Source organism: Xyrauchen texanus, chromosome 22, assembly GCF_025860055.1.
Source record: "Xyrauchen texanus isolate HMW12.3.18 chromosome 22, RBS_HiC_50CHRs, whole genome shotgun sequence".
In the NCBI taxonomy this organism is placed as follows: domain Eukaryota; kingdom Metazoa; phylum Chordata; class Actinopteri; order Cypriniformes; family Catostomidae; genus Xyrauchen; species Xyrauchen texanus.
In genome coordinates this window covers 41044387-41061885 of record NC_068297.1, presented here as the reverse complement: position 1 = coordinate 41061885, position 17499 = coordinate 41044387, and the positions used below count along the sequence as shown (strand labels likewise).

The window sequence follows — 17499 nt, the reverse complement described above, 5'->3', positions numbered from 1 at the left end:
TCATTCTCTCTCTCACACACACACACACACATACATACACACACACACACACACATACTCACACACACATACATACACACACACACACATACTCACACACACATACATACACACACACACAAACTCTCATTCTCTCTCTCACACACACACACACATACATACACGCACACACACGTACTCACACACATATACATACACACACACACAAACTCTCATTCTCTCTCTCACACACACACACACACACACGTACTCACACACACATACATACACACACACACAAACTCTCATTCTCTCTCTCACACACACACACACATACATACATACACACACATACACACACACATAAACTCTCATTCTCTCTCTCACACACACACACACATACATACACACACACACACGTACTCACACACACATACATACACACACACACAAACTCTCATTCTCTCTCTCTCACACACACACACACACACACACACATACAGAAGTGCCGTTTCAGCACACAGAGCATTTCAGCAAGGCGCTTACAGAAGACTTGATCACTAGTGACCCAAAACACAAAACTCAAACTGCCCTGTAACACACACACACACACTACATGAATGAATGAAAGTTCTCATTATTTTATTAAAGCGCTAGAGTTGTCACATCCTGTTGTTCAGCTACTGATTGCATTCTGATAGATTCCCGTTCATTAATCAATTCAATTAAACAGATTATCAGTTCATTAGTGCAGTCGTGCTAGGCTTTGTCTTCCATTCACTTCCATTGTTTCTGTGACTTGTGAATTTATATATCAAGAAGATGTGAGACAAATAGCAGATTGAAACGTCACAGGTTGACCTCTAATTTCAATACATTGAATACATACTATAATTCAGAGCTGTGTGATTTTATTGCTGTGTTCTTGAATGAGGAAAAATTAAATTCTCGAAACGGTTGGTCACGATTATGAACAAATAACACTTTTCAAATCAGCAGTCAAATCTGACAACAATCAGATCATAAACTGTTCTTTAGCTCAGATCACGCTAAAAAGTGATAATGTTCATTCTCCGTGAAAACTGTAACTGTGAGGCGGGACGTCCTATTCTACAGCCGCCATAGTCAGCGTTACGATTTCTCATCCTGTCTTTCACCCATCCTAAAAGTTACACTTCTTTTTTTTATTATATGAATGTTGACCTGCATTCCATTACTGCATAAAACATGGGCCGAAATGGTTTATCACAGTAAAGTTTTGGAAACTACACTAAATGTAGCCCAATAAATGGGGAATCACTCTATTATGTGTGTTTTGATCCTGAAGGAAACTTCTGCATGACACATTACTTTGCCTGTTTGCTCGTTGTGGATGAAGCATTCTGGGACACCCTGAAGGCCTTTTAAACAACTATGTGAAATTACTAAATATTCATGCACGATTAATCCAGATGCAAGGAAAAATATTGAGGTAAAAAGGACATTGCTCAGTCTTCACTGATTTATCTTTATATATGATACATTAATATTTCATCCTGCCATGTTTATGATTTACGGCGTTAAGTTGTGAAATTGGATAAAACTTTACACAGAAGAGGTATCACACTAAAATCAACACACAAAGTTTATGTCTTGTGGCTAAACCTTTGAAAACCAACTTAAAAATATTTTAATACTTATTTTAACTTATTTCAATCCTTGAAATTAGTGTTAGAATGATCTGCAAGCTCCTAAAACAATGACTAAATACCTGTTTGTCTATTGATTAACATTAACCTTTAATTGATATCAGCCGGAAAGAAAAGTAATTACAAAGATGGTGCAATTTTAATGAAATATTTTAAATTATATTACAAAATGTATATATACATGTATATATTGTCTTTGGGATGATGTGCACTTATGAATAGTTCACAATAAGGCAACTTGAAGCATGTTTCAATTTTATAGTCTTTCCCACTGGTTTTACCCAGCATGAGTTAGCATGAGATTTATAGTGTTTCATTATTGTACATAAGAGTGAACGTTACACACCCGTCTACAGCACAGTCATATATTTATATGACAGTAAAGCCGTTTATAGTGCACGTCAGGACACAGCACACAGACACCCATCTCATCTAACAGTTAACAACCATAAACAGCCTCCTCGTATGAGCAGATCCTATGGAATCTGCCCTGATTAATTGTTAATTAATCCCTGCATTGAATATCCGAGCTCTGGTTGGCACGGCAGTGAGAGAGAGAGCGCTCTGTAAATAGTTTGAGTGGCGTCTCATTAAAGCTGATGTGCGGATGTTGACAGATGGCTTTTTTGCTCCCAAGGTGCTAAAGACCTTTGACATACATACACTAGCTTCTTGTTCTCAGCCGGATCGTATTTCACTCTGTTTAAGTCCTGGAGATCCCCTTCGATTTCTCAAACACAGCTTCACAGTTATGATAACAAGCACACTGCTAGCAAAACTGTATCTCTACTAGGTAAGTTACAAATCCCAGAGTATTAAATCATGACGGAATGATTGTATTTACGGGATGAGTGCACATTAATGCAAACATAAATTCGTAATTATCACTGGGAATCTCTGGAATTTCTTTAAGCTCTGACTTTTTGAGTTGGTGGTGTGTTAAAGAATTCGCCTTGAAACAAATTGGTCATATGTTCAAGCATTCATGTTCCCAACATAGGCATGCTAATGCTGCCTTTGTAGATATGATAATAAGAGTTAGCTTAGCAACATGCTAATATCAAACTCTCTTGAAACCTGTTGTGAGTCGAGTCTCTTTTGCGTGTCCCATGAGCAGCGTTATTTGTATTTCTGCCTGTGTAGAATGTTTCAGAACAGCCACCTGTTCCATCTTAAACGCCTATGTAGGCAGTGGAGTCCAAAGCAGCTCACTAGGCTTTAGACTGCAGACCTTAAATTTGAAGTGTGAAATTTCTGTGCAACTAATAGCAACTCTAAACAGATTTCCCAAATGCTCCTCCTGTCTCACTCCCTGTCAGATAGTCCCACCCCTAAACTCACGCCATTGGTTGAGTCACAAGGGGATGTGTCGGGATTCTCAAACAACAGAGTAATGATTTGTAAAGCGTTTACACTCTTTAGGAAATGAACATACCAATTGATTTCTTGACCGGGATGCAAGAATGTATTTTAGCATCCAAAAAATGACACTGAGTAATCAAATTGAACCTATAACTATAACTGTACTGAATGTCTTTACTGTGTTGCCGGGGCTGATCCTGCACGAGCGGTGAATGCTGCCGGAATATCTTTTAGACTGTCTTTCAGTCTCTGCTGGTCATGACATATTCTGGAACATAGCAGCAGGACCCCCGTGCAGGACAGTGTTCATGTGAGATGTTGCGATGTGGAATTAGGCTTTACATTCCGCTAATGGTCAGGCTCAGTTGCCCCGTCACATTACACAGCTGCTGATCACCTGCCCGTGGGCCCCTGATCCTGAGGGCCACATTTTTCCACTAGGGAATTCTGTGGTGAGAGTGTATAGAATTGTTTCCCAGTCTGAAGAATTCACTGTAGTCATTTATGTCCCATGATGGCTGTCTTACTTTCAAATGACGTTATCATGATATTCATTTAACAAGAGAGTGCCAAAATGACGTGTTCTAAAATAGGCAGCGTTTTATGGCATCATAGATGTGCTTCCAAAAGATAGGCATTTTAAAATATCTCATTTTGGCCTAATTTAACCTTTGAAGAGAAGGCAATCCCAGAATGAGCTCAGTTGAAAAATAAATCCAATGTGGTGGACACGTCGAGAGAAATGTTGATGTATAAATACACTTATAAATAATTCAGTACCAAAGCCTTCATATAAATAGTTAAATCTAATTGAATCCATTACTATTTTACCCAATATTTGTATGAACTATGTATTTATATCATGCTTTTTAGAGTATCGCATTGTTAGCTTAGCAACATGCTAACATCAAACGCTATTAAAATCAATTGTGAGTCAAGTCTCTCATGAGTCGCTGCCCACGATGAGTGCTTAAATCATGGTTCATGACTGTGACGTAAACTTTTAGTTCTTTTTTTTAAACGACAAGCCCTTTAAAATAAGTCTTAATGGGGAATATATCAACACAGGGCAGGAAACTGTGCTTGTCAGATTATTTCTCTATAAGTGTTGAGAAATACATGTTTGTAGTTAGTTTGAAGATGCAAATATACATTTTACATGAGAGTGCTGTCTACTCGCACTCAATAATTCCCCTTTTCATGCTGTTATTTTGCTTCTCTCTCTCTCGCTCTCACTGTCTTTTCCTGGCATCAGCTTTGCTGTTTTCTCGTTGTCATTAAACAGTGAAATGTCTTTACCGTGTTGCCGGGGCTGATCCTGCACGAGCTGTGTAATCTCCTCGTAATGGTGTGTGAATGCTGCCGGACGATAAATCTACACCTCATCAGAGCTCTTTATTAAATATAGACACCAACCGACAGGCCTCAGTATATTCCACTGAACCACTGACGGAGACTCCAGCAGCACACATCATGATGGATAGAGCAATCAGGCCCGACCTAACAACTCATGTGACCATATCGCCATCCAAGCATGAGGTGTGGGGGTACCGACGGGGCAAGAGGCAGGCGAGTGGCATCTGCATCAGTAGTTGGGGGCAATAACGGAAAGGAGAAGTCATCACTTTTTTGTTTACTACTCATTTTTACTAGTTATCAAGTCGCCCAGAACAGTGGAGTCGGCGGGTCATTATTTACCTCATGCAAATGAGTCACCATATGCCGCATAGCATCAGCAGTCTTCCTGCTGTCACTAAACAGAACTAAACATTTTATTCAACTTTACTAGTCATTTTCAATCTGAAATCTTAATTTAATTAATCATTTAAACATTTAAGGATGTTTAGATATTTTAACTGTAAAATAAGACATTTATATTAGAAGCAAGTTTACAATTTTCTCATTTTGCACATTGCATACATTAAAGTGAAGAAAGAACATATCTTGAATTCAGTTTATTTTTCTACCCCATTGGAGTACCCCATACACCATTGTTTTTTTTTTTAAGTATAAATGTATCGAGGTTCATGATTAATACAAGAAAAAACTATTTGGCAAATTTAAACGTTGCCATTAAGTTTAAATGAAATGATTTAATTCAAAACATACAGTGTCTGAAAACATTTCTTAGTATCTTTTTTGCTTCTCAGTGAATGTGTCTTGTTTTAACTCTCCTATTGTGTCCTGAACAACCTTTCAAATCCAAAACAACTTTTGCATTCGATACATTTTGACCCGGTGAAATTTAAGCTTATAAATCATTTATAACACTATGTTTAATCCGATATTAAACTACTGTATATTGTAAGTCCTTAATAGCTTCTTAATTGTTCATACATGTAAAAAGATTGATATTTTTATCATGTTAACTGCCAAATATAAAAGTTCTTATTTAATATCCTTTTTTTTTATTTTTATAATACAATGTAGAAATTATTTGACATTTCAAAATATACATTAACTAAATCAAAATCAGTCTGATACATGGAAGGACATACTTTTTATCAACATTTCTGTGAAACTTTATTTAAATATAACATAATATACAATTTATATCAACTTCTAATATGAGAATTACTAATCATTTCAATGAATATCCTAATACTCATAACTGCTCAATACAACTTGGGGGTAAAAATGTATGAAACCAATGTATTCTTTTTCAATTAAACATCATCAAAACCACTGTACAACTCAAACCTACATTGTCTACAACATGGGCACATTTTTACTGTTTTTAAGCTAAATCTATTCGATTTACTCTCATGAGCTGCCAAATGTTATTGCGTGTGTCTGCTGCACGCTGGGTCATCATCAGATGGCTACAACTGTGGACAATTGCCCAGATTCAAGCCCATTTTAGATTAATGTTCACATGAACTTTTGTTCTCACCACACCCTCAGTATTATTACCTTAAACATTATTATCGACCTCTCCTGGGGGGGTTAAATACCTTGATGTTTGGATATTTTTATTGTAAAACAAGACATATTTTTTTGATTTCAGTTTGTGATCCACGTCTAGTCAACACTATACAATAATACAACAATACAATAGACTAGTTGGTCCAACCCCTATTTTGTGCACGTCATTTTTGACAACTTCTTTTTTGGGGGCTTGCAGCCAAGAGAGTTTCTTGACATCGTCCTGCTAATATCCTGGGTTTTGTTTCGTGCTATCAACAAATTCAGCTCCAAAAATCTCAAACTCCAAAGACACACCCAGTGAATCCCTTGAGGATGCTGTTTTGCGGTATCGGTTTCGTCAGTACTACATGGCTGCTCATTAACCGGAGGGTCCGTTAAACTGTGGAAATAAATTATGTGTAATTATGTGACTGATTAAACCCTGTTTCTGGCTTGTCGTGAAGCTAAATGGCTTGTGTAGGCCAGTGGTGTCTCTGGGGAGGAGTTAAGCAGCCGTGCGGTCCAGACACAAGGTCAGGAGAAGCAGATTAAGACGAGGGGATTACTGTATTTAACCGTGCTAAACGTCATATTGTCCACACTTCACTGGCTAAATGATCTCCAGTGCTGTGCTCCATTCTGATGAGCCACTTATCATGACAAACTACTGATAGATCCTCATTTAAAATCAACATAAGACAGCATTTGCAACCCATTTGAAGTAGAATATTCAGCAAGACAAAATCTAGTGTGGGACTTGACTTTATCCATCAGTAATTGATTGGATTATAATCATATTGTCATTTCACATCTGAATGGAGCCAGACTTGTTTTACCTGCAGCTGTTGACTGTGATTCATCTACAGTTTGCATGGCAATAGGGAGATCAGTCAATACTTGTTCATTCATAAATGACTTTGCTTCATATATAATATCAACAAGACTGCTCACCAGCCCTGAGCTCATGCCAAACGCAACACACGACAAACCTTTCAAATACAAGCGGTTCAACCACAATGCCTTCCACCTCGTAGTATTTATGTCATTTTTTAAATACAGTTTGACACAGTATGGCATGTGCATAATGCAAATGTCTTTTTATTTTCACTCATGTTAAGTGACATTGGGCACAGGCCAATCTTGAGTTGATTGACATTGAAACTCACTCAATCATAACCTACAGACCATCAGTGTGTGCGGGAGGAGGCCACAACCATAAACCGACTGAAATACATTTTCAGATATAAGCTCATAAATACAGACTGATTAAAACTTGTCATTTTTTATGGTTGTTTTGTTTGTAAAAGGCTGCTGGACTCGTAAAAAGCCTTTTTGCAAAGGTTTCTGCTTTTGTCTATTTTCAGAAATGCTGCCTTTAGTTTAGGCGAGCGTGAAATAAATCACCTCTGGTATAGAAGGTGTTTCCAACATTGAACTTTATTGAGATGAATAAAAGCAAGCTAAAAACAGATTACATTTTTTTTGCTAGCGCTTCAGATGGATCACAAAGGCAGATGTTTCTCCACCGAGAGTGAAACCATGATCTGACAAGCATTTCAGCTTGTGTGTAAATGGACAAGTCAAACGAGATTTTAGCATTTTAAGAAAATTTCCCTTGCATAACTTGCTGCTACAATGCTAGGGTGTTTGTGTGGTTGCCAGGGTGTTGCTAGGGTGTTTTGTTGGTTACTAGGTGGTTTCTTACTAGTTCAAGTTAACAGAACTGCAGCTTTAAACAGAATAAAAAGTGATTTCTGGGTCAGTGCTTTGAGTATTTACTCCTTTAATAAAATGTAAATATTAATATTCCATTATTAACTGTTTATTTATTCTAATTTACATGATGAGGGCAACACATTTACATATGGTAATTTACAGAGAACCCAAAGCCCTGTGTAGTTTTAATCATTGTAATGTTTAACAGGGGCTTCAAACGGTGTCTGGGTATCTCAGCGAGTATTGACGCTGACTATCGCACCTGGGGTCACGATTTCGATTCCAGGGTGTGCTGAGTGACTCCAGTCAGATCTCCTAAGCAACCAAATTAGCCCTGTTGCTAGGGAGGGTAGAGTCACATGGGGTAACCTCCTCGTGGTTGTGATTAGTGGTTCTCTCTCAATGGGGCGTGTGGTGAGTTGTGTGTGGATCGTGGAGAGTAGCATGAGCCTCCACATGCTGTGAGTCTCCGCGGTTTCATGCACAACGAGTCACGTGATAAGATGCGTGGATTGGCAACTGACACTTGTTCTTCATCACCCCCATCTGAGGGTTGTCCCCCCCTAAAATATCATTAAAATATGTGTATTGTAAATAATATAATGATATATTCTTAAAATAATTGTTTAAGAAATAAAATAATACAAATGCAAACGGGGCAACAACAAAAAAACCCTTGGTGTCCCCTTCAAAAATTGCTCTTGAGAATTGTTATGTTTATTGTCCCCCCCAACATTTTGATGAAATTTTCACCCCTGTTTTTGGGTGAACTGTCCCTTTAACACCAACTTATGAGTTAACAAACACATAAAAGCTGTTCTCTGACAGAAGCCATGTGTGAAAATGCGCTTTAGTGTGACGTTTCAGAACATCGCTTTGTGCAAAACCCTGGAATAAATAGTTTTCTTAAATATATGAAAATGTGGTCAAAGTGTTGACAGAATGAAATATATATATATATATGGAATTAAAGATATAGAAGCCTCAGCGATGTCCACAAAGCAAACAAACAAGGAACTATGCTTCTAGTTTCGGGAAACACCAACTCATTGAACTATGTGAGTAATGATGGAATTTGCTACCATAGTTGCTAACGATACTTTTGGGAAACAGACCCCTGGTACAGTAGCATAAAATCTATAGTTTCTTCTCTGATCTTAAAAGTGAAAAGAGTTGAGGATTTCAGCCTATCACCATCCAGATGTCTGTTTCAACAAAGACCGTTTTGGCCTTCAGTAAGATAGAAGAAGGCCGTCATTGTCATGCAGCGCTCATACGCTAATCAATGCGCTTTGCGTAAGCATCTCTTCGCAATTAACTCGCTCCTGTGTTGAATCACTGACACATTTCTGTGAACTCATTTGTTTTGGTTTGAAATGAGGCCTACAGTAATGGTGACTGAATGTGTTTGACAATTGGTGGCATTTGTAAGTGCACTGGCCTGTTCTCCGGCTGCACCTGTTCATCCCGCCACCTCCATTCCTTATTGATCCCCTTCACATTGTCAGGGGCCCCACTGTCCTGATCGCAATCTGTTAATTAATGTATCCTCCGGCACGCCCGGACGCTGTTCGCCCGGCTGATAAGGGAAATTAAACGCTCAGGTTTCCCTTTTTCACTCTTTTCTTATTTTCCTCTCACTCTTTTTCTTTCTCGCCCCACAAACACTAGAAAGTGTCACCTGCCGGCTGATAGGCATCGCCCGCTCATCTCTACCTCAATACGATCATTCATATGAAAGAGGGAGAGTTTGGGGTCAGGGGCGATCAATACTGTAATCTATCAGTTCTTTAATCGTGAGGAGGGCAGATAGTGCTGCTTTAGTGGACGTGTAAGGCAATCATTTGAATCAGAGCTGTGAGGGCGACTCATACGATGGGCTTCAGGGAGACATGGCGGTGAAGAGGGTTGTGAAGTTTACTGACAGTTGTCCAACGAGAAGAAGTAGATCGTAAAGTAGCACACGCATGACACAGATTGCACTTCATGTTTAAAACTGGAATAGCTGCATCACGATCACATTCTTCTGCACTATTCGACACAGTTTCGTAGTGAAAGTAGAGTGAGTGGTATGTTCACACTGAAAATATATCAAAAGAAGTGTACTATGAGAACGTTGAACAATTCATGCACTACGTCAAGCTACAATTTCCAACCCTTGAAAAGAAAATTCACGAAATGATATACTGTATACATTTCTCTGAGACGGCAACAAGCTGAAATGGAGACTTCACATTATAATTTCTCTATACAGTACTCTTACTGTATGTCAACTACTGAATGTAATTTCTCCTGAGGAATTTTAGGAGAAACATCTGAGACAACATTGGTATATTCTTAATTTAATATTCCTTACATTTCTGTGTTCTCAGACAACGTTCACTAACCTTCCGAATGTCTCGTCTGTTTCTCAGGTTTCTCGAGTCTGTCTCTGGGAGACCAGATGAGTCTACTGCAGAGCGCATGGATGGAGATCCTGATCCTGAGTATTGTGTTCCGCTCGCTGCCGTACGAGGATGAGCTGGTGTACGCTGAGGATTATGTGATGGACGAGGAGCATTCGCGACTCACGGGTCTGTTCGACCTTTACGTCTCCATACTGCACCTCGTCCGCAAGTACAAGAAACTCAAGGTGGAGAAAGAGGAGTTTGTGACGCTCAAGGCCATCGCGCTCGCCAACTCTGGTACGATGAGTTTCTACATGCACTAAATGGAGCCACATTTGACACTCAATTTACCCAATCAATTAAGTTTAAATAAAACTAATGAAATAAAAATGGTACATTTATAATCAAAATAATATTTAATACAAGTAATATTAATTATATATATATATATTTTATTATTTTTTAAGTTTTTCAGAAAAAGTAGTGGGGGACTTTAAACTTTACTAATAGTTATTAAAGTTAAAAATAATAAAACATTATTAGTAATAGTAATAATAATAATAATAATAATATTATGAATAGTATTACTGATATTTAAAATGATAAATACAAATATATTAAAATGTGAAAATTATCAAATAAAAATATTCATTGTAGGTTTTACTCATTTCCAACTTTGTGAAATCGAGCTGACTTCTGAGGACAGTTTTCTGTGCTACTCGGAGAGGTGATGCGAGTCCCTTAGAGGATACACCTGAGATAAACATGAAGGGCAAGCAGAAAGAGAAAGCGAGGCCTAAAGAGACCGTTGAGCTTTTAATTGAACGCCTTCCGTGTTGCTGCATTCCACGCTCCTCTCTCTATCGCCATAACAGTAGCCACAGGGCCCGGCCGCCGAGAGAGATAAATTTAGCATTTCATTAGGAACAGCAGGGCTGTCAATAAAATGTGTTAAGTGGAATGGAATGAGTATGAGCGCACGATAGGCCTCGTTTGTTCCAGGGGAGAAGACACTGCGCCCGTATTGACAGCAGGCTTTTCAGGAGGCGGCCCCGTCCCGATTTGATCAATGCGGCCGTGCTCGTACCCTCGCACTCGTTGCATTCTGTCGTCTTGCTCGCTGTCTCTCTTTGTCTGGCTGAGAAATGAAAATGCTGATGGTGGCGCTTGCCGTTCGTCGGGATGACAGGCCGAGCGCTGCGAGAGGTACGACAGGAGAGAGAGAGAGAGAGACACACGCTCTGTCCGATGGGCCTCACGGGAGCGCCGCTGTCTGACAGCTGTGAAAATTCATAGCCATTGATTTTGTTATTAGCAGTTTATCAATCGTATCGACAGCCTCTTTCTGATGGATTGCAAGGAAATTGTTTCTTCAGACGTGTTTTTTTAAACCTGCCCCACTACCACCCCCACATGTCTCTCTCTCTCTCTCTCTCTCTCTCTCTCTCTCTCTCTCTCTCTCTCTCTCTCTCTCTCTCTCTCTCTCTCTCTCTCTCTCTCTCTCTTTCTCTCTCTCTCTATTTTAAATTGTTTTGTGGTACAACTGTTGTGTAGTATTCAGTTTATTTATTTATTTATTTGTATATTGATATAGTTTTATATGTGATGATGGTTGTTAATTGTAAAACAATGTTTTAGAGGGGGGAAAAAATGTAAATAAAGAGGAATAAATGTCTCCCTCTCTCTCTCTCTCTCTCTCTCTCTCTCTCTCTCAGGTTCAGTATGTAAATAACAGCACATTTGTATTCCTAAAACAGTAAACTTAATACACTTTATGTAAATAATGTTGATTGTATAGAACCATGTAAAATAAAACTGAAAGATTAATTATAAATAAACAAGTAATACTAAAAAGTAAATTATTTCAAATATTCTTTATTAATAAATAGTAGAATGGAAAATATAAATAGTTTGGCATAGTGTAAAATAAATACAGAAAAATATTCATTATTAAAACTATTTTTTCAGTATTTAATTTACACTACATCATACTCTAAATATTTTCCAGTTATTTATTTATAATACTAATATATATATATATTAGTATTATAAATAAATTACTTTTAAATTATTACTTAAATTATCAAGTAAATAAATAAAATAAACTATAAAGAAAGAACACCGTGTGGTGTGCAGGTAGTATGTAGGAGGTAGAGGAGATTTTGTTATTGTTGGCACATTGTCAAATTGAGTGTTTTTAATTCATTTTGTTTATCCGGACAGGAAATGCAACTCTGCCTTGATGTTATTTTGTGTGCATTGTAGGCAAAACCTTATTCCAATGTTTATATAACCCTTAATTATTCTATTTATATTTTATAGATTATGTCTGTAAGGTGATTTTTAATTAATTATTGCACATAACAGATGTCTGTGGTGTCCGTGTTGTCTCTTACAGCATTTGACAAAAAAAAAAAGAGAGAGAGAGAGAGAGAGAGAGAGAGAGAGAGAGAGAGAAATGTATTGATCTTTTACTAAAAAAAAATAAAATAAAAAAAAAGAGATACAGCTGTAAGGCCATATTTAATTATTTAAATGTTATTTTATAGATGTATTTACAGTATATGAAATTGTAATTACATATTGAAAAAGTGAATTGGTTGAATTTTTTGGAAAGAAAATCTTCTGCCTCATATAACAGATCTGTTGTAGTTATTGTACTCAGTATGTGTCCTTTATTGTTGCAGACTCCATGCACATAGAGGACGTGGAGTCGGTTCAGAAGCTCCAGGACGCTCTTCATGAAGCTCTGCAGGACTACGAGAGCTGTCAACACACAGAAGACCTTCGACGAGCCGGAAAACTGCTCATGACGCTGCCTCTGCTGCGACAGACCGCAACCAAAGCCATTCAACACTTCTACAGCATCAAGATGCAGGGCAAGGTGCCCATGCACAAACTCTTCCTGGAGATGCTGGAGGCCAAAGTCTGATTGGCCGGCCACAGCATCATCCTGTGACATCATCAAGGCTCCAGCGAATGAGTTGTGACAGAGACACACTGGCTAGGGAGCACGCACGGTCTTCCGACGGACACGCAGGTTGCAGACGTTCCTCTCATGTGTCCTTGAGACATGAGACATTTTTAAAGACATGAAAAAACAAAAAAATATATAACTTAGTTAAAAGTATAAATATAAATAACAAAAAAAATGATAATTTAAAAATCTATAACAAATTATATGTACTTGTACAGTAATGCTTTTTTTTTTTTTTTTCATGATCTGTGGTTATATATGATGAAAGAAACTTCTGCAAGTCATTTCAGAGTGAACTGTCTCACATACTGTTGGTGGTCATTTGATTTGGTTCTGCTTTCAAAAACCTTTCCCTCTGTATGTTTCACAAATAACCCCACGTTGAACATATATAATTGTTCAGCGCCCCGGACATCACTATGACACCTTGAGGACTTGTAAATATTCAAGGCAATGAGCTGTGGGATGAGGCCATTGAGTGGACAATGAAACGTTGGACAAAATTCAGCCATTTGTTGCCCGGAACTGACATCCTTAAATATACCTCTATGGAATGGTGAATCCTGGTCTTCTGGAAGTCTCATCCTATATCCGGGAGGACAAACATTAGTAACATGATTCTCCTGTCGCCGGGACTTGAGTCAGCATACTCTGTAGTAAATCAGCAATAAAGTCAACAGCTGGTTGACGTCCAATGAACTTCTTTGCTTGTCATGCAAGAGGGTGAGGTACGTCCTCCTCCTGTGTTGCACTGTACTCCTTTTTTAACCTACTTGTTTTTATTGTGGTTGAAGTTTTGGCCTAAATTCAGTTGATGTGGCAAAGCTGGCACTCTTATGTTAGCTGGTGAGTCTTCACGGGGTACCCAATTTTGCCCCTGTGAAGGTAGGGGTCGAGCGAGGGATCATTGGGTAAAGTGGGCTTTAGATGGAGGGAAGAAGGCTTCAAAGGATTTACGATGAGTGGCAGAAGTCCATGAGATTCCTTGTTCAAACAATCAGACACCATATGTCAAACAGCCTATTTTGGGCTCGTTAAGCCACTGGCAGAGCCAAACCGCTCAGAGAGGAAACGAGGTGCTCATCATCTGCTTGGACCCCTGTAGAGGCTGCCAGGACTTTTATAGCCATGTATCCAAATAAAGGTGGGCAGGTGCAGGTCTTTATCACCAGCTTTATTTTTAGGTCTTGGAAGATGACTGCGGTCTAAATAGTGGGAGTCTCTGACCACATGTTGAAGCAATAGCATTGTTACACGCTTCTAAAATGGCAGCCCCTTATTACACCTTTGGTCCACTTGAAGTTTCTGGCTGTGAGAACCGCCAGAGATGATGACCCTAAACCACAACGTTCAGTCAGACTGCGCTCCATTCAACTCAGAGTTCCCAATCTCCTGCTTGGCATAGTGCAATAAAATGCCATTTGAAGTCAGGTTTCCAACATGGAAACTCTGGGAAAGCTATTCTAATCCTTTGTCTGCAACGTCATGGAACATTGCGGAACCCAGAAAGGTGTACACAGTTAGCATTAAACATAAAGCCCTTTTCCAACAATGGGCCAAATGGTTCTGAGCATAGTGAGTCATTGATCAGCTAGCATTTCCTTTGGAGCATGGTTCAGTATGGTACAATTACAAACTGTACCCGGCCAGGATATCTAGGCTGGTGGAACCCCTGTAGTGATGTGGCTATTCACGACTGGTAAATCAGTTAGTCCATTCTAATCCTGATTTCACAGTACCACAGTGCAAAAAGATTGATATGCAACGGCACGGTTCAACAACGAAAACCATTTGGATCGATGGTGGAAAGGTGGCTTTTGACTTTTTAGCAAATAAAAATGAATCAATGATGAGGAAGTTACTACTGTATTTTACATTATAATAAAACTTGCTTATCAGACTAATCAAACATCTGCAGCTTATGAATCACAGTCAATTCAATTGTAAGTTGATAATCGTACACCTACACTACAAAACAAATATCAGTGCTTTGGCCGTTTGGTTTTTTTATGACATTTTATAAGCATCGGACAACAGAATGCTTTGGTCAGAAGTTGTAGATCTCAAGAAGGATATCCCACATCCTGACTGATCTCACTGTGAATTTGGCAAGAGTTTGTAGAGAGTTCTGTTACAAAACCAGCCTGTACTTACCGTAACTGTGAGCAAAGCTGGAAGTGTCGCTGAACGTATCCAGTGTTGGGGTGAAATGTCCAGAGAGAGGTGCCATAAGCGAGTTGTATTTTTTAGTTGTAAATAATGTAATACAGTCAACAGGAATGCATATTTTATGAACTCTACCACCTAACCCAAACCCCAACCCAATGGAGTACAAATGAAATTTTAGATTGAAAATGCAACCTCTGTCAGTAGAACCAAAGGGAGAGGTGATCACATCTGAAGTGAGCAAAAATTTCTAATCTGCATTTGCGTACTTGCATAGACTCTCAGGCCTGCATGAAAATGACGTGACTGTATCAACATTTTTGCAAAATTATATGGCATGGTTCATTACATGTTTTGCGGCAGTGCCGAGACGAAATGTCCCCTGTGTGGCACTAAAAGCAAGTTAAAATTTCGGTTTTATCGACCTAGCCTAAATCTTAAATTATGAACTGATAATCTGACATTTTTCTTGTGCTTTGTGTAAGAGGGTGTAAACATCATTGTTTTAGTGCCTCAGTTTTCATTTCACCAGGAAACTGCAACGATACTTACAACAAGCCACCTAAAAATCATTTCGCAAAAATGTAGGAATGTGATTCTATGAGACCTGGTTGGGAGAACCTTTCATGAAACAAACTTTACACCGGGTTCACACATCCTCCGTGACTGGGGCGTGAGCAGCGTGTTTTACTTTCGGCAGATGACACAGTTTAGTGAGGTGAAGGGTCTCAGATGCGGATAGTTTCGGTGTTGAGCCTATTTAGCCGCGGGGCTCACAATGAGCTCAGCGGCTCTCGGCAGTCCAACGCTAAAATAATCAAGAGAATATAAAGAAAACAGTAAAGCAAATCTAAATTATTCAAACCGAACCTATAGTACACTACAATTTATATGTCTGCATGCAAGAAAGCTCAATAAAATAAATAAAGAATTAATAAACAGCCGGACCTTTTGCCATTCTGTGTATAGTATGTAGACGTACAGTATAGACACAAAATTAACCAATCACAACCAAGTGTGCTGACAAAGATGAAGTGCACGTGACTGCCCGCTGTTGTCCTTGAAGCAGCAATAACCTCAGTTTAAAATGACCTTATTAAAGATGTAATTTGGCGTAGGACCCCACAGATGACTTAATTTCTTGCGTAGAGGCGCTGCTGTTTCTCACGGAAGAGCCGCGGTCAATGGGAACATCCAACGCTACGGCCACACTCACGCGCCTCTCACGGAGGATGTGTGAACCTGCCAGTAAGCGTTCCTGCTTAAGTGCAGACAGCGCTCTTTTATCATACTTAATTTTGTTTCAAATCTGTTGAGGATGGTCCATACATCGCAAACACAACACTTAACATGGACATTAATGAACAAATATGCAACATTCACATAGCTACCTCATCACTTGTTTGGACAAACTGTAAATAGTCAAAACTCCTTGTTACCTTTTCACAATGCCCTTTATTTAGACTGTTGTCAGCAGGCTGTTCGGTTGTTTTTGTGCGAGCATTGTGACAGAGTATCTGGTATTAAAAGAAAGGTAGTCGATAACTAGGTTAGCTCTGCCTGCAGTGCTGTCGGCTATTTACATCCGCTCCATTATGTGTAGATCACACCACACACCAAACACACACTACATATCCTTTCTTGGGTGCTCAATGTTTTTCTCTTTTTCTTTTGACAATGGGATAATAGTCAACTTTATGTTCTATGAAAAATACAGATCTGTGCTAAATGTTTTTAAGATATATAATCCTTTATTTGTACATCTCCCGTCATGTGTTCCTACTGAAAAACCACAGTTTTTCTGTCTGCTTAAACATCTTGTGTAGTTTGAACTGAGCATGATCAGGTCCGAATTGGTCCCTCAATGGTCACGTCAAAATGACGAAAGCTTTTCTGTTTCTCCTAATGATATTCATTGTGTATGATACTGTATATCACTTTGGTCACGCTGTACAATAATATTGTTCATTTAACAAAGAACTGTCAAATTCTTTTTTATGTAAAAAAAGAAAAGGTAATGAAGAAAAGATGTACTCTCAAAGTCGTGTTGGAGTTTTGTTTAGTTCATGTCTGACCGAAGGAGACGAGTTCCAAGAAACGTGTTACACGTTACTCAAATGCCGACGTCAGGATACCTAGTGCATTCTAACCAAATGTTAACAATGATCTATAGCACTAAAAGACAGTTTTACATGTGAAATATTGACTATGACAGGTTTTGTGGAAACTCAAAAGCAAGTCTCTTCAGGTAAGAGTTTATGGATCAGATATCATGACTTGGGATGTGAATCTTTTTCACGATTCCCGGTTCATTGGT

General features: G+C 38.7%; 1 protein-coding gene across 2 annotated transcripts in view; it reads left to right on the top strand.

Moving 5' to 3' along the window:
* The window catches only part of LOC127662501 (steroid hormone receptor ERR2-like), a 76175-nt gene extending 58961 nt beyond the window's left edge, over positions 1–17214 (top strand). For both annotated transcript variants that reach the window (XM_052153702.1, XM_052153701.1), the window contains exons 6-7: positions 10067–10336; positions 12727–17214. In XM_052153702.1, coding sequence (XP_052009662.1) covers positions 10067–10336; positions 12727–12971 — 515 coding nt within the window. In that variant the 3' untranslated portion in view covers positions 12972–17214. The remainder of the gene's footprint in view (positions 1–10066; positions 10337–12726) is intronic.
* The last annotated feature ends 285 nt before the right edge of the window (positions 17215–17499 follow it).